Source organism: Mesoplodon mirus (genome assembly GCF_964341445.2).
Source record: "Mesoplodon mirus genome assembly, chromosome: 3".
In the NCBI taxonomy this organism is placed as follows: Eukaryota; Metazoa; Chordata; class Mammalia; order Artiodactyla; family Ziphiidae; genus Mesoplodon; species Mesoplodon mirus.
In genome coordinates this window covers 167,781,686-167,807,307 of record NC_138978.1, presented here as the reverse complement: position 1 = coordinate 167,807,307, position 25,622 = coordinate 167,781,686, and the positions used below count along the sequence as shown (strand labels likewise).

The following is a 25,622-nucleotide window of genomic DNA, read 5'->3' as shown; positions in this document are numbered from 1 at the left end:
GGTGCTGGAGAGATACCGCAGGAGGGAGGGACTTTTCTTGGTTCTGGTGTGCTGTGATTGTTCTTGCTCTTGCTACAAGATTCTGGGACATCCAGTGCTGCTGTGCTCCAGCTGTGCACACAGTGCATGCATTCCCCCTGTGAACTCATAGTCCTGGTCCTGGCTCAGCGAGATCTTCCTGCAGTCCCCCAGATACAGACACTGTGGGCCTCAGGCTTTGTACCACTCTGCCTCTGAGCTGCCTCGGGGAGTCCTGATTTCCTTTGTTCACCTGCCGGCCACCCTTGGCTACCTGCACCCTAGAGGGTTGTTTCCTGTTTGCTTGTGGTCCAGCTTTGCCTGGGCAGTCCAGAAAACTTCTCTGTCATCCACTGGGCTGCAGTCATATCTTCTACAGTGAGATCAGAATACCAGCTTTAGGGGGAGGATCTTCTTTCCAAGTTTGCTCTTCTTTGGGGTACTCTTCCTCAGCCTTAGGTTGTTCTTTAGAATTCTCTTTATAGTCACTCTCCTGTTACAGAGAATAATTTTTTTATAATAAACTTTTCCTGTTCAAATTATTTCTTTGCTCTCTCTCCTATTTGGACCTATACTGACAGTATCTAATTGAACTAGTATCTAATGAAATTAACCAGTCCCACAGATAAAGTTTCTGATACATTTCTGGGGGAAAAAAGTGTTTATTTTAGATAGTCTTCTTAACTGATAGTCTTATAATTGTCATAATAATGGCAAGGATAATAACCACTATTTAATGATTTCTACAATATGTTGACATCCATCCCAAGTGTTTATTGCATAGTATTTTTCATACTAAAGCAAGGAATCCTATAAAGTAAATTATCTTTTTATTTACTTTTTTTTTTTTTGGCAGAGGGAGGAAACAGCTAAGAAGAGGCAACATGAGGATTTGAATCCAGGGCTTTTTGCTAGTCTTCCTAAAGTCTTTGTATTTGTCTCTTTTGTATGACTTTTTTTGGGGGAGGGACAAGGGGAGGTATTAAGTATCTATAGATATGATATAATTATTTTATATCACTAGTAAACACTGCTTAGTTACTAATATTTTGTTCTTATTTATAATGGCAGCATAGTTGTTTTTTTTTTTTTAAAGATCTTGGCTGATTTGAAGGGAAGTGGGAGGAATGACTACATAAAATGTTATTTTTATTTAGTAGGACTTCAGGCAGTTAATTAACAAAAGTGAAATAACAGGGGGTGCAGGTTCGATCCCTGGTGCAGGAACTAAGATCCCACATGCTGTGCAACCAAAAAAAAAAAAAAAAAAAAAGCAAGTCAACAAAAGTTAAATAAGTCTTATGTGTGAATATTGTATTTGTGCTTTAAATATTAATTTTATTTTTTCTATTTTTAATATATTTTAATAAGTTTATCCATCCTCTTTATTCTCATATTATTTAAAAATTATTCTTTACCTGTTTTCTTTAAGGTTTATATATTTAGGTAAATTTTTCCATTATTTCATTGTACCATAGAAAATTGTTATGCTTTTGATAATTGATCAAAGCTTTATATGGCTTGATTCAACTGCTTTAAATGGAATCGAGCTTCTGAAGAATCCATATTATTTTACACACAGATGATATTGTTTTGTATTAATTTTTTTTTTTTTTTTACTTAAAATGTAAATACCAAAATAGGGCTGTACAGAAAAGAGTTAACATAGGAGTACTGACACTACTATTCCTAAAAGGTCTGCTTATAACGTTGGATCTTGACTGGCATTTCGAAACTTGGCTTTCGGGAGGGTTTCCACCATTCCCGGAACTGAGAATAGTGGCTCACCGTGCCTTTTAGCACAAGCAGTGTGGTTTGTGCTGAACAGCAGCTTTCCTTCTGGAGTCTGGATTTTTGGTACATGCTAGGCAGAGGATGCCTATGTGACCAGCCCTGAGAAGAACCGAGTCTCTATAAGCGTGTTGCATATGTGACATGTGACATTTCATCTTTATTTTTCCATCAATTAAGCCTAAAGCCATGCAAGATATGCAGAATTTCTGGTGTCTGTATGGATGCTAACTTGGTGTTAAAAGCTGTTTAAAGCTCTGTTTTGAGTAAAGACTCACTGGGCAGTATGGAAGGTCAAACTTCTCTTCTAAATAATAGTGGCAGTTGTAATAATAATTTATAATCGGCAACAGCTCTAGAATTTACAGTGTACTTTCTCTGTGAGTTTTTTCATTTCAGCTTTACATTAACATAGTCAACCTGTAAACAAGTAATATTTGTGTTCCAGAAATGTGGAAAGTGAGACTTTGAAGTGTGTGACTTGCCCAGGATCACACAGGGAATTTATAATCTTTTCTACTGATAGGCTAGGGAGATGACAGAGTATAATGCGTAAAAGACTCTGCAGTTTTGGAGTCATAGTCACGGGCTTAATAGTTTTGTGGTTTGGACAAATCACTTCTACTTTCCGGAAACCAGTTTTATTATTTGTTATATGGAGGTTGTTTTGAAATGTAAATGCAGCAATATAGTAATGTCTGACAAAGCATTCAATAAACAGCTGCTATAATTAATATAATAATTATTATTAATATGATAACACCATCATCCCATTCTTAGGAGGTTTGATTTCAAATTTTGGGTCAAGTTAGCTATTTGCTATATTATAAATAATGTTGGGTGTGTCTTCTCTCTGCTTTGTTAACATTCTGTACTTAAGGCTATTGTAGAACTTACCATACAGGTTGTAATTGTCTGTTTACTTATTTTCCTCCCCTACTAGACTGTGACATCCTTGAGAAAATAGGTGTAATAGCAGTTTTCTTTCTACATTATTTATGGAGGTAATAAGAGAAGATTGAACGCTTTGAACTCCACAATGAAACACTTAATAATCGCATTAGGTGCTTGTGGTGCTAATAATATCTATCTAATTTCTGACATGTTATTCGTAATAGACCTTGCTTGTCTCTATAGGAAACCTTATGTGCTTTAATGAAATATAATTTTGGAAATGACTAATACAGCTTGATAGAAAAAAATTACTCAGTTTTAGTGCTGGAAGGATCCTTAGAGTTCATGTATTGTTACCTCTCCCATTTTCTAGAAGAGGAAGCAGAGGCCCAAGGGGGTTAGGTGCTTTGTCTAGGGTCGCACTGTTGGTTGGTGGCAGGATTTTTAATTTATAACCCAGGAAAAAAGCAGTGGATCAAAGATCATCAAAATAAGGTGATGTGTGTTCCCATTTAAGGAAAACCTAAATTTCCTTTTGCAGTGGAGTTTAAGATAGGACATTATATTAGGAAAATTGTACCCATTTTGCCACTTACCTGTGACTGCTTGACAAACAATATAAAACTTTAAATTTTCAAAAAGAGCAAACGAAAGGTAGGGAGGGTGCATACTAAACTCTTAGTATTGGTTCCAAAGGGTCTGAGATTAGAGAGAGAAAGGAGAAATTATTTTTTCCCTATACACTTTGGTATTAATTAGCTTTTTACAATGAGTATATATAATAGTTTTGTAACTTAAAAACCATAATATAGAAAACAGTATTTTAAAACCCATGAGAGGTGCAAGCTGAAGCAAAGTATGTAGGGAATGTGAGAGAAGTCTTCTGTCCTCACTGACTGACTTTTAAGTTGAGGGAACTAAATTTTATATCTGAAAAAGAATTAACTCTTTTATTCTTATAAGGAATTTAAGGCAAACTTAGAAGAAATAGTACAATAAAGTACATGATTAATTAGCATTTAATTTGTATAGACAGTGTTTATTATAGGAGTTCATAGAGAGTTCATAGCAGTTTAAAGGAATCGTATTAAAATTATGAATATTAGATTATAATAATTTCTATTTTAGTAAGTTATATATTGTTCACTGGTACAATTATATGTTTGGAATTTCCTCAGAACTTACTGACTTTATCTTTTTTATATACTTGATCTTTTTGGATGCCTTGTGCAAGGTATCCTCAAATATTCGCAGGAAGTATTATATATATATTTTTTACTACTTACTAAGCTCATATTTGTACAGGACTAATCTCTTGTCTTGTTTATGGAAAAAAAGCTATGCTACTAGAAAACTAAACCTTTGGAAAACAAGGATCAGATTAAGTATTGACTGCTCAGCTGCCGCTATTTTGAAACTTAAAAAATGGTATATTTAATTTGCTTATAGTCTTGTATAAAATGCTCCATAGCATACTTTAAAATTTTGGAAAGCTACAATAAAAACACTCTATTCTAGTAAGTGTGGGTATGCATTGTTGGCGGAGAGAGGCACACTGTGGACAGATCACATTGTCTCTCGAGTACAAGACCTACTTAATAGCCACATAAATTTGAGTAAAATAACTTTTCTGGACTTTATGTTTCTTACCTATAAAGAAGAAATAACAATAATATCCTAACAAATATTAAAAAATGTTCGAATTAGCTAAATTTTAGAGTTTATGAAAATCCTTTACAAACAAATTGGTAGTGTTGATGGGATTCCTAAAGCTTCCCTAGCATTGGGAAGCACAGAATAAAGTAGTTAATAGTATACAGTATGTTGGGTAATATCTTCACTAATATAATAGCATTTTTAGTAATGAGTTTCATATAACTTTTTTTTTTTTTTTTTCAAACTGAGGATATAGTATTTCAAACTGAGGATTTAGGCTATTCAGTGAACATGACTGTTGAGGGCCAGGGTGACTGTTTCCATTAATCTGGCTTGATGCAAAGAGAGAGTACAGAGTCTTATTCTAATTTAAAAAAGAATTTTCTTTCTTTTAATTTAACTAGGTTAGTTGATCTTGACCAATATGTTTGGAGTAACTCTAAAGCAAATACAATCTCATTTTTACCCAGAAACTAATTTATATGTCACTACTGTATTTTGTTTCAGTTAACAATTTATGGCTATTTTTATCACAGTTTCTGATCATTGGTAATCTTTTACATGCAAAAATAAAGATCTGGGAATTTAGGTAACTTATTTCTATGTGATTTTATTATGTATCTTAATGAATTCTTATTTATGATGTTTCTCTAAAAAATGAAAGCTATTTGTCAGTACAGAGCTCAGATTGTATCATTACTATTGAGGCTTTTGCTCACTGGGCTTCTATATATTCTTGATACCTTATTTCTCCTTTTTTTCCCCCCCCAATATTTTCAGATGTTTTGGAATGTTATTAAGCCCAGGTCGAAACGTGAAGAACAGTGACATGCATTTACTGGATATGGTAATGAAAATCTTAAGCACCTTAACAAAGTATAGATGATAGTTATTTTATATTTTTAAAGTATTTTCTATTTTGAAATTTTGTCATTTTGTCAAAATTGTTTCTAACTTTCAGCTATCAATTACTGTGATAGTAGTAATTTAATTTGGAACCCCAAACTTAAAATTACTTATGAGGGAGAGATTTAGGAAAACTTTCATAAAAAAACCATATGCAAGTGGGAAGCAAATAAAAGGATAGTGTAATGAAAATATCCATCTATTCATCTGTTTGGCTTCTTAGGAATGTGTCTCTTCTTTGAGCCAAAATAACAAATACATGATTATAACAGGCACAATGTTATAAATGAATATGGTGCCTTTCATTTTTTTTAATGCAGTATTATTAATTTGAGTACCGTGATGGATGCTTTTGTTTTCTTTAAAGCGTTTCCCTTTCTGAATTTTTCCTTCTTGATTACCTTTCATTAGCAAAGTATATTTACTGTAGGAGTGGTACTTATTTAAGGAATGCCCTTGAAGGTTAATATATATTTAAGAGTTGGTATTTGATGTAAAAATAGCAAGCCATCTTAACTTTTAAACAGAAGTACCTGCTAATATTGCAGTTAATGAAAACATTTACTTTGTGGTTTGGAAATGTTACAGGAAATAGTTATCTTAGTGTAAGTATAAAGTTTTTTACTTAACTGAGATTTTTTTAGGTAGCACTACATGTTTTCTTCCTTTCAGCTGTATTTTGCAAATGTCAGTTAAATACCACAAATTATATCAACTTTTTCTTTGAGTTATTTCATGGTAACATCACATGGATTTTCTACTGATAGTAGAATAGCTTATTCAGCCTTTTTGAGGACCTAATTTTGTGCCAAGTATTGTGTGAAGTGCTGGTGTTATAGACATGGTAAAACAGATCTTACCATCTGTGGGTTCATAATCTTGTGATGGAAATAGATCTTTTAGGTATGTAATGACAGCAGTGGGTTAAGTGCTCTCAGAGAGTTGGTACAATGAGCCACAGAAATACAGAGGAAGCACTGCATGGGTAGGTAAGGTAAGGACAACCAGTTACTTTAAATGTGAAAATGAACTAGGTATTGGTTCATCTCTCTTCCCTCGCTCTTTACAGCATATCAGTAATGCAAGTGGTTTTACTTAAGGCAGGACTTAGCATTTTGGAGCCCTGAAAATTCCGTGAGGAGGTAGTTTCAGGGACATTAAACACTTATAAGCTCCTAGATCCTAATTAGTAATGATTTTTCAGAGTTTACAAGATTAAGATGAATCACTGGCAAAGATTTTTCTATTAAACCTAAGTTTAGATTATAGAGTTACAGACCTGGCATGAACTTCTGATCCCCCATAGTCTTAGTGTCTTGCTTGTGGTGCAGCCCTCCACCTTTAAGAGTCCATATTGATATCAAAGGACTTGCCAGCACTGAAGCTCCTGGAAAGAGCAGTGGGCTTACTTGTGCCACAAATAGTTGGTCAAGTTGGAGGGTTTATATGTACAATTATCAGCAATTGTGATTTGTTATTACCAATGCTATTAATCTTCATGCTATCTTTTTTTTTTTTTTTGCGGTGTGCGGGCCTTTCACTGCTGCGGCCTCTCACGTTGCGGAGCACAGGCTCCAGACACGCAGGCCCAGCGGCCATGGCTCACGGGCCCAGCTGCTCCGTGGCATGTGGGATCCTCCCGGACCGGGGCACGAACCCATGTCCCCTGCATCGGCAGGCGGACTCTCAACCACTGCGCCACCAGGGAAGCCCCATGCTATCTTTAATACACGGTTATTGAGCTTTAGCTAGATTACATCTTTTTTTTTTTTTGCGGTACGTGGGCCTCTCACTGTTGTGGCCTCTCCCATTGCGGAGCACAGGCTCCAGACGTGCAGGCCTTGGCTCACGGGCCCAGCCGCTCCACGGCATGTGGGATCCTCCCAGACCGGGGCACGAACCCGTGTCCCCTGCATCGGCAGGCGGACTCTCAACCACTGCGCCACCAGGGAAGCCCCTAGATTACATCTAATAAAAAGGAACTTGTTACCTTATAATGAAGACTATGGGACAGTTCTGGTTATTACAGGTTATAACTTTGTAATCACCTGAAATCATATTCCTTGTAACTTTGCCTAATTAGTCTTAGTTCTGCCCTCTAAAGCCAGACGTTAATACTTTTTCTTCTATGACATCCAAACACGTGTACACTTTGAAAACAAATTTCACCTTGCACTTTATTCTGACAAACTTTAAAAGTGTTTAATTATATTTAATTTCAGAATTTGTGAGACTATTCTATTTGACGTGAATAAATTTTAAGCAATGCTGACTTTCTTCCCTGAATGCTAAATAAGCAAGATGAACTGAGACTTTTCTATAAATTTATAAATTTTGTTTAATATAAAATCTACATGAAAGAGAAAGTTATACTTATAAATGAAATATATTTTTTAGTCAAATAGCCATATTACTTATATATATATATATATATATTATACATAGTATATAAACAAAATCATATATAAATAAAATTAGTTAGGTTTTTTTGTGGGTACAGATAACAGACTCTCAATTTTCTCCCAGTAGTGAGTGAGAATAGTTTGGTGAATATACTTGTAGTAGGAATAAGGAAATGAGAATTTTTGATTCATAGCCATTTATACCTAGGAAAAGCCTAACAGGAATGTACCAAAAAGCTGAAAACTAGGTAGAGTCAGATTTCATGGAACTGGAGCACAACTTAAAGTCCTATACAGCAGAAACTAACACAACATTGTAAACATCTTCAGTAAAGATGCTAAAAAAAAAATCAAGTCACAGAAGACTAAAAACAATGTAATACCATTTTTATAAAAACATTTTTATAAAAACTCAGAAGCAGGTAAAATAAAATAATATTAAAAAAAAAAGTCCTAGAGATGCCACAGAAAGCTTGTGGATCTTCACAATTAACTATTTATTGACATTAGGCTAGTAGCTGGACTCACAGAAATAAAATTTACGTTGTAATCCAATATACTTGTAATCTTTATGTATAAAAAAGCTAAAGTAAAATTTTTATGAGACAATTCTTAACCCTTACATGTGTGATGAAATCTGCAATTTTTTTCCTCTACTTGAGTAAAAAGTCTGGTCATAATCCACTAAATTGATTTTACGATCCACAAATGGGTCACAAACTGCTGTTTGGAAATCATTAGCCTGTCAGCTCCATAAAGTCAGGACCATTTTGTTTGTTTTCCTTGCTGGATACTCACAGATACAGAGCATGACTCACAGTAGGCTCATATTTGTTTAATGAATGGATAGATTAGCATGAACTTACATTTTTTATTTTTATTTTGTGTTACCCCCTCCTTCTGATGCCATCTGTGTGCTTTACCCTGCTGTCTGCCTACTTGACCTCATAGCTTCAGCTTACTCATAACCTGACAGTAGTTCATTCATGGCTTAGTATGAATTAGCATGATTCTTCAGCTTATGTTTTCATTGCAAAGTGCCATATTCTCATTATATTTCCCATTTTATTTTCTTAAGAAGAGGGCATCTGGTGGTTCCAGCCTGGCCTAGTTTGGGCAGAGGCTTTTGTTGTCCAGATGTCCTTTACCTGGTGTCCCTGATCTTGTCAGCCTTCCTGGGGGAGCCAGGGCATGCAGAGGAGTCAGGAAAGAACTCTAGAGCAAAGATTGTGACACTATCTTCATAAGGGGATGGGAGCAAGCCAGGCTATGTAATAGAAATGTCTAGTTCAATATCAAAAATGACTTGATAAAGAGAAACTTTTATTGAGGGCTTTTGATGTGTAAGACAGTATTATTGTGGTTGTATGTTGTGAAGACTAAAAAGAAATAAAAATATGCTTAATTTGGTTAGGCTATTTTGGTTACAAGAAACAAAGATTCACTTAGAGCACCTTAAAGGCAAAAGAGGTTATTGATCTTCATGAAATTGTACCTAAACCTGCAAAGTGGTCTCTATCTGGTCTCTTCCTGTCTGCCTCTCCTGCCATGGGCCTACTCTTTCTGTGAGACTCTTTATTGCTGCCCCTGTTCTCTCAACCTCTGGTGCTCCGCCCCCCTTCTGCCTGTCTGCACCTTCTCCTCTCTCCCCCTCCCTGCCTCCCTTCCTCCCTTCATTCCCCCCTTCTTTCCTTCTCTTCCCTCTTTCTCCCTCTCCTCCCCTTCTCCCTCCTTGCCCTTTTCTCTCCCTCCCTGCCTCTTCTCTGCCCTTCTCTTTCCTCCCCTTCAACTTGTATCTGCCTCCTTTGTATCTGCCTTTGTTTTTTGACTACAGGATTAATTATTTTAAAGGATTTTTTCGGTGTTTGTTTTCTCCATTTCTCTCTTACCACTTAGCAGTTTCCTAGTACTCTGCTGTTCTTTATATATTTTTTCCCTACATTAAATTCTGTTATAACTTCGTTTTGTATGTGGCCTGACATCACCTGACTTCTTATCAAAACCTTTCAGCCCCACTGCTAACTGCCCACTTTCCTTGGTATTTGTTAATTGAAAGAAAGAATTGACTGGTCTAGCTCATTTTTTTGGACTCAAGCATAGCACGAGCTCTTGTCCAGAAATGGACTGGACTTTTTTGGGTCAGGTGCTCGTTCTTGTTTTGAACGTCTAATTAGACAGAAGAGAGAGAGGATAGGCACATGGAAGGGAGTGAGGGAGAGAGAGAGAGAAACATATGAATATATAAGTGTGTTGGAGGTACTGAGTGGGTTTCCTTTACATGGCCTTGAGTGTATTTCACCTCTGGAATTCAGGGTCCCTGCACTTAAGCTATACAATCTGATTAGTGAAATATCACGAGTACACTAGAAAAATGTACATAGTCATTTTGCCAAATGACTACAATAATTTCATAGGGATTCAGAGAAGCATTTCTGTGGGGGAAATATTGAAAAAAAAGTTTTTTCTCTTTTAGTCTGACCCTTTTTGCACTCTCCATTTATAATATAAGGAAATCGGTACAGAAAATTGAAAGTACTGTGGATAATACTCTTTTGCACGTGCACATATTTATATGCGTGTGCTGTTCTCCCACGGGACAACCTCTAAGCTCCCTCACACTACACACACACACACACACACACACACAAACAAACTACGTGTGGCCTTGCTTTCAAGGCCACATATAGTTGTGGAGTTGCTGCTTTAGCGAGAGTCAAGAGCTGGCTTGGTAAAAGTCTTAAGGAGTGGAGGAAATGAAGAGGAAGAAGAGAAGGAGAGAACAAAAGGAGAATAAGTATGAGGGTAAAGGGAGATAGTTAATTACCTTGAGTGCTGATTACAAACCAGTATTAGTCTCCTAATATTGATTTATGATTGTTAGAAAGTGTACCTATATCTGGCATATAAGCAATAAAAAGTATTAACTTTAAAGGTATTCATTGTGATAAAGTACATTAATATTTTAAGAATATATTAAAAATTAGAAATTAGAGGAAAAATCCTAACGTATTTTCCTGTGATTAGCTATTAATTCAGTTTAACTATCTTCAGTGAGATCCGTAATACAGTTTTAATAGAAACTTCCTATATCCTGTGTGTGTAGGTATGTGAGACTTTGACAACCAGCCTAAGATAAAGTTAAATATAACTTCATACCAGTATTATGTTTTTGTGAGTCAGCATGTAAGGGTATACATTCTTTTATCCAAGAGTATGTGTCTCTAAATAGAAACTCTGGAGAAAGCTGTAGGAGAATTTAATATTTAAAGAAATGCTTCTGTGGGATGAAAAAAGTTTACAAAGAAAATAAGTCCCCTGTTTGACTGTAAATTCAAATTTTAATAAATTGGATTGCTTAAAATAAGATTTACTTATAATTTAAAATGATGATTTTTTGATGTATATATTCTCAGTGATTCCTGTTTGAACTTTTATAGGAATCCATGGGAAAGAGCTATGATGGGAGAGCTTATGTTATCACTGGCATGTGGAACCCCAATGCACCAATATTTCTGGCACTTAATGAAGAAACCCCAAAAGGTGAATTTTCTTTAAAAATTCCTTATTATTTACTTCAAAGTTTACATTATGGACAATATTGTTTTGCCATGTTTAAAAAAATTCTGGTGCTCATTTTAAATGGAATTATTCTTGTTTTCATGCTTTATACATTTATGGGGAAAATCTCCACTATTCAAAAGAAAGCCTCCTGATGATATGTGGATTAATTTTATTACATTATGTTAAGAAAGTATTTGGGCTTTGTGTTTCATATGTCATTATAGAGTTGTTTTATTTAAGGGGGAAGTGATGGAAGAGTATGAAAGAAATGATGAAACAAATTCTGGAATTTTTTCATATCTGATAACTATTTTAACTTTTTTTCGCTATATTACAGATTACTTATATCTTTTCATTTACTATTATTCATTCCAGTCTTTTGACCTTTGGGAACTTAGTAATGTATATTTAGGATTTCATTTGTGGCAAATACTTTTTTCCAAGTTGTTTACCTTTTCATTTTGTTTAATGTGTTAGTGTTGAACAGAATTTATAGATGGTAAGTAGGCTCATTTGTCATTTTTCCCATTGTATTTATTTTTATTCCTACTTTATCTAGATATCTGTTAATTGCCCATGTGTTTTTTTTTCCCCCTCCACTGTCTGCCTTTAAACTAAAATTTAGTTTTATCTCATGAGTTATAATCTTCTACTAAATGCTTTACTATGATTCAACCAATAATTTATATTGAGAAAATAATGGATCAGCTTGTTTGATCTTTAGTTTTATATTATTTACTTTATACCCACAATAGACTTTTGGTTAAAGACAGGAGCATTAGTGAATACTGATATGGAAATATAATATATTAATGAAGAACATTAAATGATAATTATTTTTGAATTTCCTTGATAAAAGTATTTACCAGTTCCATAAATTGCATGCATTTGATCACACATCAAGCTATTTCAAACTGAGGGCTAAAAGAGAGAAAAATAATGATGATTATGTAAAATTTAGCTTTTCATATATTAGGAATAAATAATTTTTACACCACAGTTTGTTATTTCTGGATACAGGCTTGTGAATACCAGTCTGTAAACTTCTTCCTTATAATCATTCAGAAAATCTACATGAAAATGGAAAAAATAAGCCAGTTGATAATTTTGAAGTAAAATATAGAAATTTCAAATAATAACTTATAAAAGCACTTTTTACCTGTTCTTAATGTAACACATAGTTCAGTTTCATTTTGTATTTTAATACGTATTTGGTCCTCAATTAAAAATAATATATTTTAGGGACTTCCCTGGCGGTCCAGTGGTTAAGGCTCCACCTTCCAATGCAGGGCTTGCAGGTTCGATCCCTGGTTGGGGAACTAAGATCCCACATGTCGTGCAGTGTGGCCCCAAAATAATAATAATAGTAAAAAAATAAAGAATTATATATTTTTTAAAAATATATTTTTTAAAATTTATTTGTTCAATTAAAAGAAACTACATAGTACTATATTACAATAATATTCTAATGCAAAAGATAATGTGTTTTAAATTTAAAATCATTTCATTTGCCACACAAAAATATTGACCTAATTTCTTAAATTTTTAAATGGTGTTCTTGAAATTATAAATTACTCAGAGGAGTCATGAATCAAAACTACAAAAGTTGAAGCCCTGAGAGATGAAATGTCTGAGATCTTTTTGCTACGTCAAGTTGTATATTGTATTCTGTGTTTTGTTATTTTCCCTAACCCCTCTACTTTATTCCCCTGAGACCTTATAAGGTCCTTAGGTCAAGTACAATGTCTAGAGAATCCTAGTTCCTCTTGAATTGGCAGATAGAATGCTTGTATTTAGTATGAATGTAATACATTTTTTGTTGAGTTTAATGATATTAATGGAAGTGTAGTTGATGAGTATAAATGTTGTGTAATGGTTAAAAAGGCACTATTGAAGGTTTCTTCTAATGGTAGGCTTGGTTATTTGAACTTTCCTTTAACTGAGAACTGAAAATGGTAGACAATATAAATTTTAAAAATATTTTTAGAATGATGAAGAAATGACAAAATGATACGGAATAAACAAACCACAGTTTCAAAAATCCCAATGAATTTAAAGCAGGGTAAATAGAATAAAATGAAATTCACATTTCAACCTATCATAGCGAAACTGAAGAAAACCAATAGACACTGGTCTAGAAAGTCTAGGTTCAAATTAGAGGAAGGCTATGGTGAAGAAAACATTTTAAATAGTAACTGAAATTTTGACTGATAACAGTATATTGTTCTCTAAAAGCACTTGCCAGGTCTCTGATATATATTTTATGTATATAAAATATATATACATACTATAAATATGTAGTGTGTATATATACTCTATATATGTAGAGAGAGTATATATGTGTATGTGTACTCTATATGTTATATATATGGAGAGAGTATATATAGCATATTTTATATGTTATATAGAGAGTATATATATGAAAATAACACATTAGAGCTTTGGTCAATGATTTTCCTGATGGTTAATATGTATTATGGACAGTGAGGGTACTGACAAATCTCTGGGGACTTCCCTTAAAGCATACAACATTGAAATATTAATAACATTTTCCCAAACAAATTTAACATAATGAAGGTTGAGCATCTCTTCTGATTTGACAGTCCTTCCCATGCAACTCATCAAACAGACCTAATAATTTCTAGTATCTCTTTTTATAGAATGAAAGGGCAGATCTTTGTGATTTTCCAGGTTTTGTTTTTAAACCTGAAAGATAGTTTTAGTGTAAAAGACATTCTGAAATTTCTATTTTATTTATTTTTTTATATTAAGGGCCTGATTTTGAGAAGGAAAAATTAAAGTTGTCAGAGGATATTTGAACATTTGATTAAGGTGGGATCAGGAGTGTTGAGAAACATACTTGGGAAACTTGGTTACCTATTTAATCTAAGTGACAATAAAACATTTAAAATTAAACATAGCAGGTAACAGGAGTATAAAGAACCTTAATCCTTTAACTTTGTTTTCTTAAATAAGTAATAATAAAGCTGGTATAAAACACAGAAAATTTCTACTGCAGATAAACGAGTGTACATGACCGTGGCGGTGGATATGGTAGTCACGGAGGTGGTGGAGCCTGTCCGCTTTCTCCTGGAGACAGTAGTACGTGTGTACCCTGCAAACGAGCGATTTTGGTATTTCAGCAGAAAGACTTTCACGGAGACTTTCTTCATGAGGTTGAAACAGGTAGGACCTTTTTGTTCTTTTCACATAATACATTTTTTCCATCATTTTTTCTTTAATGCCAACATAATTTCTTAAATAGCAATAAAATAATTTCTTAAATAGCATATTTTTAATTTTTAAAAGTTTTAATTTTAAATTTTAAATAATTTTAAATTTTAAATAATTTCTTAAATAGCAATAAAAAGTGATAGAATTCCTCAGATAATCAAATGATATTTAGAGTCAACCAACAGAGTATTTGAAAAATCCATATGTAGGTAATGTCAGTTGAAAAAAAACAACTAGTAATAATTATGTAGGAATTTGTTTTAGAAACCTGTAAAGTATCAACATACTTAATAGAAATAACGAATCTATATCTAAAACAGCTTTTCTTTCTTTCTTTTATATACAATTACATAAAACCAAAAAGAAGGGGCACAGAAACATCATATCTTTATAAAGTAAAACCTCTCACCCTACTATAAAGTAATAGTGAAAAATTATGAATAGTGAAAAAAGTAATACATGACTAATTGTTATAGTTATTTCTACCTATATAATATTATGTGAAGGTGTTGTCTGACTTATTAGTAAGGTTATAAAATTATTTTAATATTAAATGAACAAAATTAGGATTTCTGTGAAGTTCTTAAATTAGGCAGTATTAGTAGGTAAAATACACTTTTTGTTATGTAATGAAGGAAGAAGGTAACAGTGAAAAATAATTTGAATTCTAGTAGTGTCCATTTTATGAAATCAGAGTAGAATATTCTGTTTGAGTGATGGAAAATCCTTTTCATCCTGTTTAGTGCTCCCTCTCTTCCAAGTTTAAAAAATGCTTGTTGCTTCATATACTATAATATGCAAAATGTAATGTGGTAAAAGCAAGCATCAGTTCAGTGAACAAATATAGAAGCCGCTTAACCATTTGCATATTAAAAAAAACTTGTCATTGCTCAGTTAGGCTTCATATATTAGATGCTTTGAAATTGTTGTGGTTTTCGTCTTTCATAAAATTATTAGAGCTGTGGTTTGACACAGCTTTTATTACTGTGTAGACTGTTTTTTTTCTTTTAGTTTTTGTAGCATATTCTGATGAAGATAATATGAACAATATTTAAAATTTTAGTGTCCTGAGCATATTTTCATGTTTTATTCTGAGATATTTTTCTCCCTTCCTTCTTTCTTTCTTTTCTTTTCTTTTTTTTTGGTAGCTTAATTGTTAATGACTATCAAAGAATTCGTTTGTCATTTTGAGCCAAAGGATTATTCAGGGTTGCATAAGAATAAATAAAGGAATAAAGGAGCTGTATACAAAGTGGTTGTCATCATTCTAGTGACAATTAATAAATTATTATGCTGTGAATTTTTCTTCCTAGAGACTTGATAAAAAGTTAGCTTCCCCCCTCCCACCCTGCCCCCCCAAATTAGCTTTATATATATATATATATATATATATATATATATACACACATATATATATAATATATATGGCAAGATAAACAAGAGTACTGGAATTTATATATTTATATAAATTTCAAGAATATATATATTAGAGTGGATTTTTATTATGAAATGTTATTTTCGTATTTTTAAAACTACTGATGTTGAGTGACTGAGTGGTAAGTACCACGAGTTAAGAATTTCTTGGTACTAAAACATTAAAAATACTATTTGAGGCCATTTCATGTGACATAAAAAGATTAAATTACATTCAGCTCCAATAAATGTGAGACTGATTTAAATGAATATCAAATAAGAACATGGTTTCTAACTTTAGTGGTATAATTTAATTTCTTTAGTAGATATTGTGTTATTCTGTTTATTTTTTTTTTATTTCTTCTTGAGTCATTTTTGGTGATTTGTGTCTTTCAAGGAATCTTCAGTTTAATCAAGGATATTTAATTTATTGCTTAAAATATTACCTTTTTATTTTTAATATTTTTAGGATCTGTAGGATCTGCTTTTATTTCTGATATTGGTAATTTATATATTCTCTCTTGTTTTTTGTTTTATCAGCCTAGCTAGAGGTCTATTAATTTTACTGATTTTATTCCCCCCCAAAGAAACAGATTTTGGGTTCATTGATTTCCCTATTGTTTTTCTGTTTTATCTTCTGTTGATTCCTTTTGCTTTCTTTTTTATTTCTGCCTTGGATTTAACTTGTTTTTCTAGTTTCTTCATATGAAGATTATATCACGGATTATTTTTTAAACTTTTTTTCCTAATATCTTTTAATTTTTAAGGTTATAACTTTCCCTCTAACTTCTCAGAGTTGTTAAAAGAAAACTCTGTTTCCTTTACTACTCTTCACACCACTTCATTTCTGACACCAGATGGGTGAGTGTTTTTCCTATAGCAATTAATTCTCCAATTGGACACCAATTGGATGGCCTACAATACAATTATGACACTAACTACCTGGAGTAGGCACAGACCCCACAGGTTAAGGGCTCAGTTACACAAGACTGTGCCCCTCCTCCTTACTTCAGACACCAGTTGCAGGTCCAGGTTGTCATCTGTGTTTCTGACCAACCAACTATAACTTGGAGGTTCCCACAACCTCCACCTCAGGTTTGATAATTTGCTAGAATGACTCACAGAACTCAGGAAAACAGTTTACTTAGTAGATTATCAGTTTATTATAAAAGGATACAGCTCTAGAACAGCCAGCTAGAAGAGATGCACAGGGCAAGGTATGGGGGAGGGTGTATGGAGTTTCCATGCCCTTTACAGGCTCGCCACCCTCTCAGTACCTCCATGTGTTCACCAACCCAGAAGTTCTCTGAACACCTAAGTTAGGGTTTTTTATGGATGCTTCATTCTGTAGGCACAATTGAGTAAATCATTGGCTATTAGTGATTAACTCAAGTACCAGCTCCTTTCCCTTCCCTGGAGGCTGGGGGAGTGGGGCTGAAAGTTCCTGCCCTCTATCATGTGATCGATTCCTCTAGCATCCATCTTCCCCCCACCCCATATCCTCAGGGGCTTTCCAAAAGTCACCTCATTAACAAAACTCAAGTGTGGTTGAAAGAAGCTCATTAGGAATAACAAAAGATGCTCCTTATACCTTTATTGCTCTGGAACTATTTCAGAAATGGATGGGATAAAAACCGAATATTATAACAAAAGATGTTTCTTTTGCCTTTATTGCTATGGCACTGTTTCAGGAGCCAGGATGAATACCAAAATATATATTTCTTATTATATCACAGTATCACAGTTGTCATGATGAATAAATATGAATTCATGTAAGGCCCTTTAGGACAGTGCTTGTCACCTGGTACATGTTCAGTAAATGTTAGCTATTATTGTTTTTATTAATGTTAATTAATACTTGTTTGTCTTCTATCGAGTCTCTATTCTTTTTGGGCAGAATCCTTTGTTTCTTAAGCCTAAAATAAATGAATGAATAAATGAACCAATAAATGAATAACTAACTCTGGTAGAAAGGTCAGGATTTTGGAGTGTGGTAAGGCAGAGGGGGGCATTTCAGTCAGAGACAAGAGTTGAGTCAGGTCATAGAACTCTGATGTAGCATGATATGTTCAAGATCTGTAGGAAATTAGATATTGCCAAAGCATCAGTGGGCATGGTGGGTAATTATTCCGAATAGGTAGGTCATTACCATGCTTAGTCCTTTATCCTCAGGTTGGGAGAATTTTAAGCTGTGAATGACACTATATTTATAATTGGGAAAGGTCACTCTGACAGCAGTGAAAAAGATACTGATATTGGAGGCAATAAATATGAAGAAAGAAGGCTATTGTGGCCAAGATGAGAAATGATGGCATGAAGAAAGGCGGTGGCAGTGGGGATAGTAGAAAAGATGAATTTGAGAGGCCTTAGGGAAGTAAGAATCAAGATCTGGTGTTTGATGTGACGCGAGGTTGAGGGAAAACAAGGGGTCTAGGATTACTTTCAGGTGACTGGGTGGTTGTTGATCCTTTTGACTGAGATGTTACAGAGTCCAAGCTTGCTCTGCTCGCTGCAGTGAATTGGGGACGAGGTGTTGAGGCAAGGAATATGACTTTATTCAGAAAGCCGGCAGACGGAAGAGATACCAGGCTAGTGTCTCTGATAAACCATCTTATCGGGGTTTGGATGCCAGCTTCTTTTATAGCACAGAGAGGGGGAGGAGATGAGTAAGTAAAGTCAAAAGGTCATAAGTTTTGCAAATACCCGGTGGAATGGCCAGCCTCGGTGAGGGGATGTGTTAATTTCTTCTTCTTTCTTGAGACATCCACAGGTGGGTGGGGTGAGGTTGTCTCCCTGTGAACTGAACAGAGGCACTTTAGTTTAACATTCAGGCAGAGGAGCAGGGTTCCCTGAGGCAGGACATTACGTATGATTATAATAAAAGCAACAAAAAGCAAAGGTTAAAGTCAAAGAAACAGATCGAACCTGGAGTCTGATTTAGCTTTTCCCTGTCACAGAAATAGACTTTCAAGGAGAAATGTTTCGAGGCTCATGAGGAAAGCTAGCGGAGTTTCAGATATGCTGAATTTCACATTTCTGTGGAACTTTTAGGTTTAGTGAGCAGTTGGTATTTGTATCCTAAGCTTGGGAAATAAAGATTTTAGAAGTGGTTAAAGCTTGAGAATTGTGACTAGGAGTAGGTAAATTACCCTGTGTCCAAGTGTTGAATGGGGAGACCTTGAAAAGATTGGTATAGGAAGAGGATTGAGCCAAGTGAATGTAGAAGGATAAGCACAGATCTAGGGGTAAAATCACAAGAGCACGAGGCCAGGAAAGGCGAGGGAGGAAATTGTTTCCAGCAGGAGAGAATGCCTTCAGCATCAGGTACTTCAGGAAGGTTAGCTAAGGATTTAATTGGTAAATAAGAGACAAAGATCTTAGACTGTAAAACTTGGACAATTTCAGAGGATTAGTGGGGCAGAAGTTAGACTGCAGTTGATTGAGGCTTGAATGGGAGACAAAATGTCATAATTCACCTCTACAACTGGGAACAAAAGAGAAGCTGGGTATAAATCCGAAGTATTAGGGTACACTTTATTTTATATACAACTTTTATATACAAAGTTAGAATTTTAGAAAATTCATTCTCTCTTTCTATTTTTCCTGGGTTTGGAAGTCAAACCCTCTGCTAGTGATTTTGCTGAATGAATACCCATCAAAATATGGAGTCAAGTGCTGAAAACCTATTGTTGCCAACATTTAGAGGAATGGCATGGCAGATATTTTGAAAGTGAACTAATTTCTTTCTTCAGAAATAGTATAGTTAAGAAATTATGTACAGACTGGCCACTAGTAGATAAAAAAGTTCTGGAGGTCTAATGCACAGCTTAGTGACTGTAGTCAGCAGTTTAGTGCGCCCTTTTTCCACGGGTTTCTCAAGGGTTGATTCAGTCAACCATTAATCAGTCTGTGGATCAGTCCATGGATCAGTTCTTGGTTGGTTGAATCTGTGGATGCAGAACCTGCAGATACATAGAGCCAACTGTACTATGTCATTTTATATAAGGGACACAAGCATCCGTAGATTTTTGTGTCCATGGAGGGGTCCTGAATCCAATCTTTCCATAGATACCAGGGAATGAATGTACTGTATTATAATTTTTTTAATGGTGTTTTTATTTATTTTTACTTGTTGACAGTTTTTGCTTTATTTATTTATGGCTGTGTTGGGTCTTCGTTTCTGTGTGAGGGCTTTCTCTAGTTGTGGCAAGCGGGGGCCACTCTTCATCGTGGTGCACGGGCCTCTCACTGTCGCGGCCTCTCTTGTTGCGGAGCACAGGCTCCAGACGCGCAGGCTCAGTAGCTGTGGCTCATGGGCCCAGTTGCTCTGTGGCATGTGGGATCTTCCCGGACCAGAGCTCAAACCCGTGTCCCCTGAATTGGCAGGCAGACTCTCAACCACTGTGCCACCAGGGAAGCCCCATAAATTTTAAAGTTGCTAATAGACTAGGTCATAATTGTTCTTACCACAAAAAAGCAATGATAATGATGTGACATGATAGTGGTGTTAGCTAATGCTACAGTGGTAATCGTATTGCAGTATATAAATGTATCAACACGTTGTACACCTTACATAATGTTATATGTCAGTTATATCTCAACAAAAAAGAAATTATGCATCACTTGATATTTTCTTTTAAAAAAAATTTATTAATTCATGGGAGGACTTTCAAAACAGCTGAAAGCAAAATTAGAATTTTGGAAGGTTCTGCTGCTTCAAATTTTATGTGCTTATTATTCTGTCATTTCAAAGTGATTTTTAATTTTTTATTATTTATTTATTTTATTTTATTTTATTTTTTTGCGGTACGTGGACCTCTCACTGCTGTGGCCTCTCCCGTTGCGGAGCACAGGGTCCGGACGCGCAGGCTTAGCGGCCATGGCTCACGGGCCTAGCCACTCCACGGCGTGTGGGATCCTCCCGGACCGGGGCACGAACCCGTGTCCCCTGCATCGGCAGGCGGACTCTCAACCACTGTGCCACCAGGGAAGCCCTCAAAGTGATTTTTTAAATGACAGTTTTGAAGTACCCCAAAATAGAATTCATATTGAAGATACTCATAACTTTAAACTGTAGTGACATCACCTGTTGCTACACTAATAAATTGCCTAGGAAGTAATTTGATGAATTATTATTTCTTCCTTTTCCTATTACTGAAAATAAATGCTGTGAGTCCCATCATAAGATGTTTATTGGCAGGATTCTTTGATAGGAAAGTTATAACCTTTGTAGTAGTGTTTTTGTTTTGTTTTATAATTTTTAAAATCATAGAATAATTTTATATTCTTCTGGTTGTATTTTGCCTAAAGAACGATAAGACATTTAGGTGTTACCACTTACTTTCAGATTTGCTTTGTATTGTACTATAGAGTGTATCTTACTATGAAACTACATCAAAGGAAATAAAATTGAATAAAGCAGTATTTCATTCTGGGTACTGAAATGAGAATAGGCCAGTTATTATAGGCCTTCATTGAAAACTTGAGGAGTTATTAGTTGATTGAAAAGGATTTATTCTGAAAAATTAGTATTTAAAGATTTGAAATTGTAAGGCAGAAAAGAGAGAATCCTTATGTACATATACTCTTCTGCAATGCATTTAAAAAGTAATATGCCAGTTGTTAAGAAAAGCAAGATGGCAAGCACAGTGACTTGGGATCCTTTCATTAAGTATTAGCATTCCTTTCCCTTGTCTTTCATTTGTGCAGTTTAAGAAATTGCACATTACTACATTACCAAGGCCACATTACTAAGTGGCCTATTAGTGAGGAATAAATGATCCTCGTATCTAAAGACTTTTAGTGTGTTGAAGATTTAATAAATAAAACAAAAGGCTTATCACCTGGAGAAAAATGTGACAAGGAAGAGCTCCTTGGGTATGATGGGGAAGTAGCAACCTAACTGATATTTAATAATGAAATTTTGCTTATTTCATAGTCAGATATACTACTTACTTTAGGTCCAGATAATATTCTTGTACTTAAGACTATGGTCTTACTCTTAAAATACTACTTGTTTGAAATTTTGAAATGAAATTATTTTCTATGGACAGAGGTACCTGCTTTTGTTCACAGTAGTGGTGTGCAACATTTTTAGCTGTGTTGTTCTTCATAAAAATATTTTCTACTTTTTGCTTGTGCCAAAATGTAGTAAAAATTGATAACAGCAGTTATGTTAGGCATAAAAGAGTAGAAGCATATGGAGATGGGAGCTTGGAAAATGCAGCACTTAACTTCATTGAACTCAGTGACCTCTTATTTTATAAATTAGGCATTTATGAATACTATAGAGTTTCAAGAAAAATAGGAGCAGATTTAGCTGCTTAGATGAAGTTAGGGTAAAATAGAGTTCAGTTGTCAAGGGGTCAGCTGAGTCAGCAGCATTGAAAACATGTAGGGGGTGGTTCTTGAATTCTTGCTTAATTTGGGGATGTGTGATAAACTACAAAGAACAATTTGAGACAATTATAGAGAAAAAACATTGTTATGAAAAAAGAAATGCTTATATAATATTCATTTTAAAGATACTCTTAAGAAATGTTGTTTACATTAGATTAGTTTAGGAAATCCAGAACATTTTGAGGCCAGCACAACATGTTTTAGTGTAGATTGACATTTCTTCAGATACAAAGCACATGTTGTGGAATTAGTAAGGTTTAAATAATTTAAATAATTTCTATTAGCATATCTGATTATCACGATGAACAAATTTTCTGAAAAAAATGTGCTGCTGCTTATTATGGAGATTTTTAAACTAATAATAATAACAAATTAAGTTATGTTTAGTTATTGGAGCATCTGGCCTAAAAAGACATAGTGAAATTTACATTTGATTGAGAAGGAATCACCTATTCCAGTGTAGATACGTAGTGTATGTGGGTTAATGGTATTCCTGAATTCTTTTTTCGTCTCTAAAATTCTATGTCATTTGAATTAGTGAATTATAAAAACAGTTTTTAGCACAAATAATTCCATGATTGTTGTAGTCAAGTTAATTCAAAGTTAATTTATATTATCTATTGTAGTGGCACAGCAAGGATAAGATGTTTAAAATACAACCTTATCCCCAAAGGAACTTTGTGTCACCTCCTATTAATAAGGAAATATATAAAAATTACCATTTTACAAGGAGGGTTATGATAAATACTAGGTGAAAATAATGTACAGAATGCTGTGGGGTTTAGAAAAAGGAGGGACAATAGTAGTAGAATGACACAAAGTGGTGGTTAAAAGGAGTTCCTTTGAGGGTATATGTGAGTTGTTTTCTGTGATCACAGCAGAGAGGGAATATTGTAGGGGTGGAAAAAATTTCCCTTCTTCCCTTTTAGATTCTTTGGCTTGTCTAATATTTAAATAAATATAAGACAGATTAACAGGAGGAAAATTTAATTATGTACATATGGGAGCACCATAAAGATATGAAGACACAAAAGGTTGCTGGTAATTGAAACTTACATGCCATCCTGAGCCAAAGAAAGGGGAGGGATCTATGGATACAAAGGGAGGAAGGCCTTTCACAGGAAGGGAGAGGAGATGTTTGGAAAACAAAGGTTGCCCTGTTATATAGGTAAATTTCTTAGGTAAAAAGGTATCTCTGGTAATAGCTCTCTTCCTTTGCTCTGTAAATTTAGGCAATTGAGGGAGAGGTAAAAGAACTTTCCTGAATCTGCTAGGTTTTGATTGTCTTTAGCTCAAAATAGTAATCCTTATGCTTGTCACTGAACTCATGTTTGGCGGCTCGCCGCTCAAAAGCCAATACTCGCTCGAAAGCCAATACACGTTGTTTAGAAAGGAAAGGTTGCTTTATTCAGGAGGCCGGCAACCTGGGGAGAAGGCAGACTCCTGTCCAAGAACCAACTCCTAAGATTCTGCTTGACCATGAAAGTTTTTTAAAGGGAGAAAGGGGAAGTTAATCGCATTTAATCATTTGGGGAGGGGATCAGAGTCTGTGTTATCTTCCACTGTGTCCAGACTTTCTTCTGATTGGTTGGTGGTGAGGTAACAGGGTGGTGTTCCAGGAATCTAGTGCTCTACCTGGGTGGGGGGCCATAGTTCCTGCTGAAGAACTCAAAGATATGTTGTTATGTATATTCCTTGAGGAGGAACCACGTCTCTGTCCCATGCTGCACTGGTGTTTCTTGACTGTTCCTCATTTGTTTCTGCATTCCCACCCTTCCCTAATTAGTAACTGTTTGAATCTTCCCTTTGGTACTCAGGGAAGATCTGGGAGGCTGAATGAAGCTTATTTCGTACAAACAAGAAATGGGGAACACGGAAAGGATTTGTACCCTGGAGCAGTGGTCCCCAACCTTTTTGGCACCCAGGACCGTTTTCATGGAAGACAATTTTTCCACGGACCCGGGTGGGGGTGGGGGATGGTTCAGGTGGTGATGAAAACGATGGGGAGTGATGGGGAGCAGCAGAGGAAGTTTTGCTCACTCACCCACTGCTCACCTTCTGCTGTGCAGCCCGGCTCCTGACAGGCTGCGGACTAGTACGGGGATTGAAGACCCCTGCCCTAGAGGGCCTCACAGGGTCCTGCTTGGTTTCATGCTAATGTGGCATGTTTTGGGGTGACAAATTCTGCTCCCCTGCAGTATATTTTAGCATGTAAGATACTGTCTGTGCTATCACTTTGTAGACTGTAAAGTGACACAAAAGGGTAACCCCAAATATTAATGATTTGATTCTGTTAGTAGGTATGAGGCTAGTTCACCATTCTGTCGTTTGGTAGTTGTATCCATGAGCTTCAGCTTCTTCATATGTAAAATGGAGGTAAAAATAATACCCACCATGAAGCGTTGTTTGCTCATTTACTTATTAATTAAATAAACATTTATTAAGTGCCTGCTCTGACAGATTACTATTGTAGACGTTAGGGATATAGTGGTAAATGCTGCAGATGAAGTCCCTGCTTCATGAAGCTTACATTCTATGTATGGGGGATACATGGAGGGGACAGAAGGGCAGGCAAACAAATGGCAAGATAGCAGATAGTAACAGAGTGCTATGATGGCTTGGTGGACATTGGGTGGTCAAGGAAGGCCTCTGTAAGAAAGTGACATTTAAATGTCTAAGGTCTGAGTGACAGGAGGGGACTTACCAAATGAAGATCTGGGGAAAAAGACCTTTCAAGGGATGAGCTTGGGTTGTTGCCAGGATTGAATGCTTGCTATCCTTATTGTTATTAACATAATTATTTGCCCAGAAAGATTTCTGGAAGAGCACTAGAATAGGATGTGGAAGCCACTATTGTTTCTTAGTTATTCTGCATATTGTACCACAGGTTAGACTATCTCATGCCTCAAAGTGTTATATCATTTAACAGCACAAAACAGTACCAGAAGTAACACTTCCATAGCACTTACTATGTGCTGAGCACTGTTCCAAGTACTTTACCTGTTTTTTGGGTTTTTTTTTTTTTTTGCATCTGCTAGGAATAAAATTTACCTTCAGAAAAGAGAAGTCTCATGAAACAGGCGAGAAGGGTGTTAGGAAGAAATTTTCCTCTATTCTTTTAGGTTCTTTGGCTGGCCTAAGAATTACATTGACATGAGATAGATTAACAGGAGAAAATCAAACAAAAGTTTAGTAACATGTATACATGGTAGAGACCCAGGAAAACTGAGTAATTCTCCAAAATGGCTGAAGCCCTTCCTTCAATACCATCTTCAGTTGAAGACAAAAGAGGATGTTGGGGGTAGTGTTTTGGAACTTCAAAGGGAAAAAAGGCAGTTCACATGGAGA

At 35.2% G+C, this 25,622-nt stretch overlaps 1 protein-coding gene across 3 annotated transcripts in view; it reads left to right on the top strand.

The window, feature by feature from the left end:
- The window catches only part of RABGAP1L (RAB GTPase activating protein 1 like), a 689,539-nt gene that overhangs the window by 102,184 nt on the left and 561,733 nt on the right, over window positions 1-25,622 (top strand). For all 3 annotated transcript variants that reach the window (XM_082612933.1, XM_082612934.1, XM_082612935.1), the window contains exons 8-10: window positions 5,140-5,206; window positions 11,105-11,207; window positions 14,248-14,414. In XM_082612933.1, the coding sequence (XP_082469059.1) occupies window positions 5,140-5,206; window positions 11,105-11,207; window positions 14,248-14,414 (337 nt within the window). The remainder of the gene's footprint in view (window positions 1-5,139; window positions 5,207-11,104; window positions 11,208-14,247; window positions 14,415-25,622) is intronic.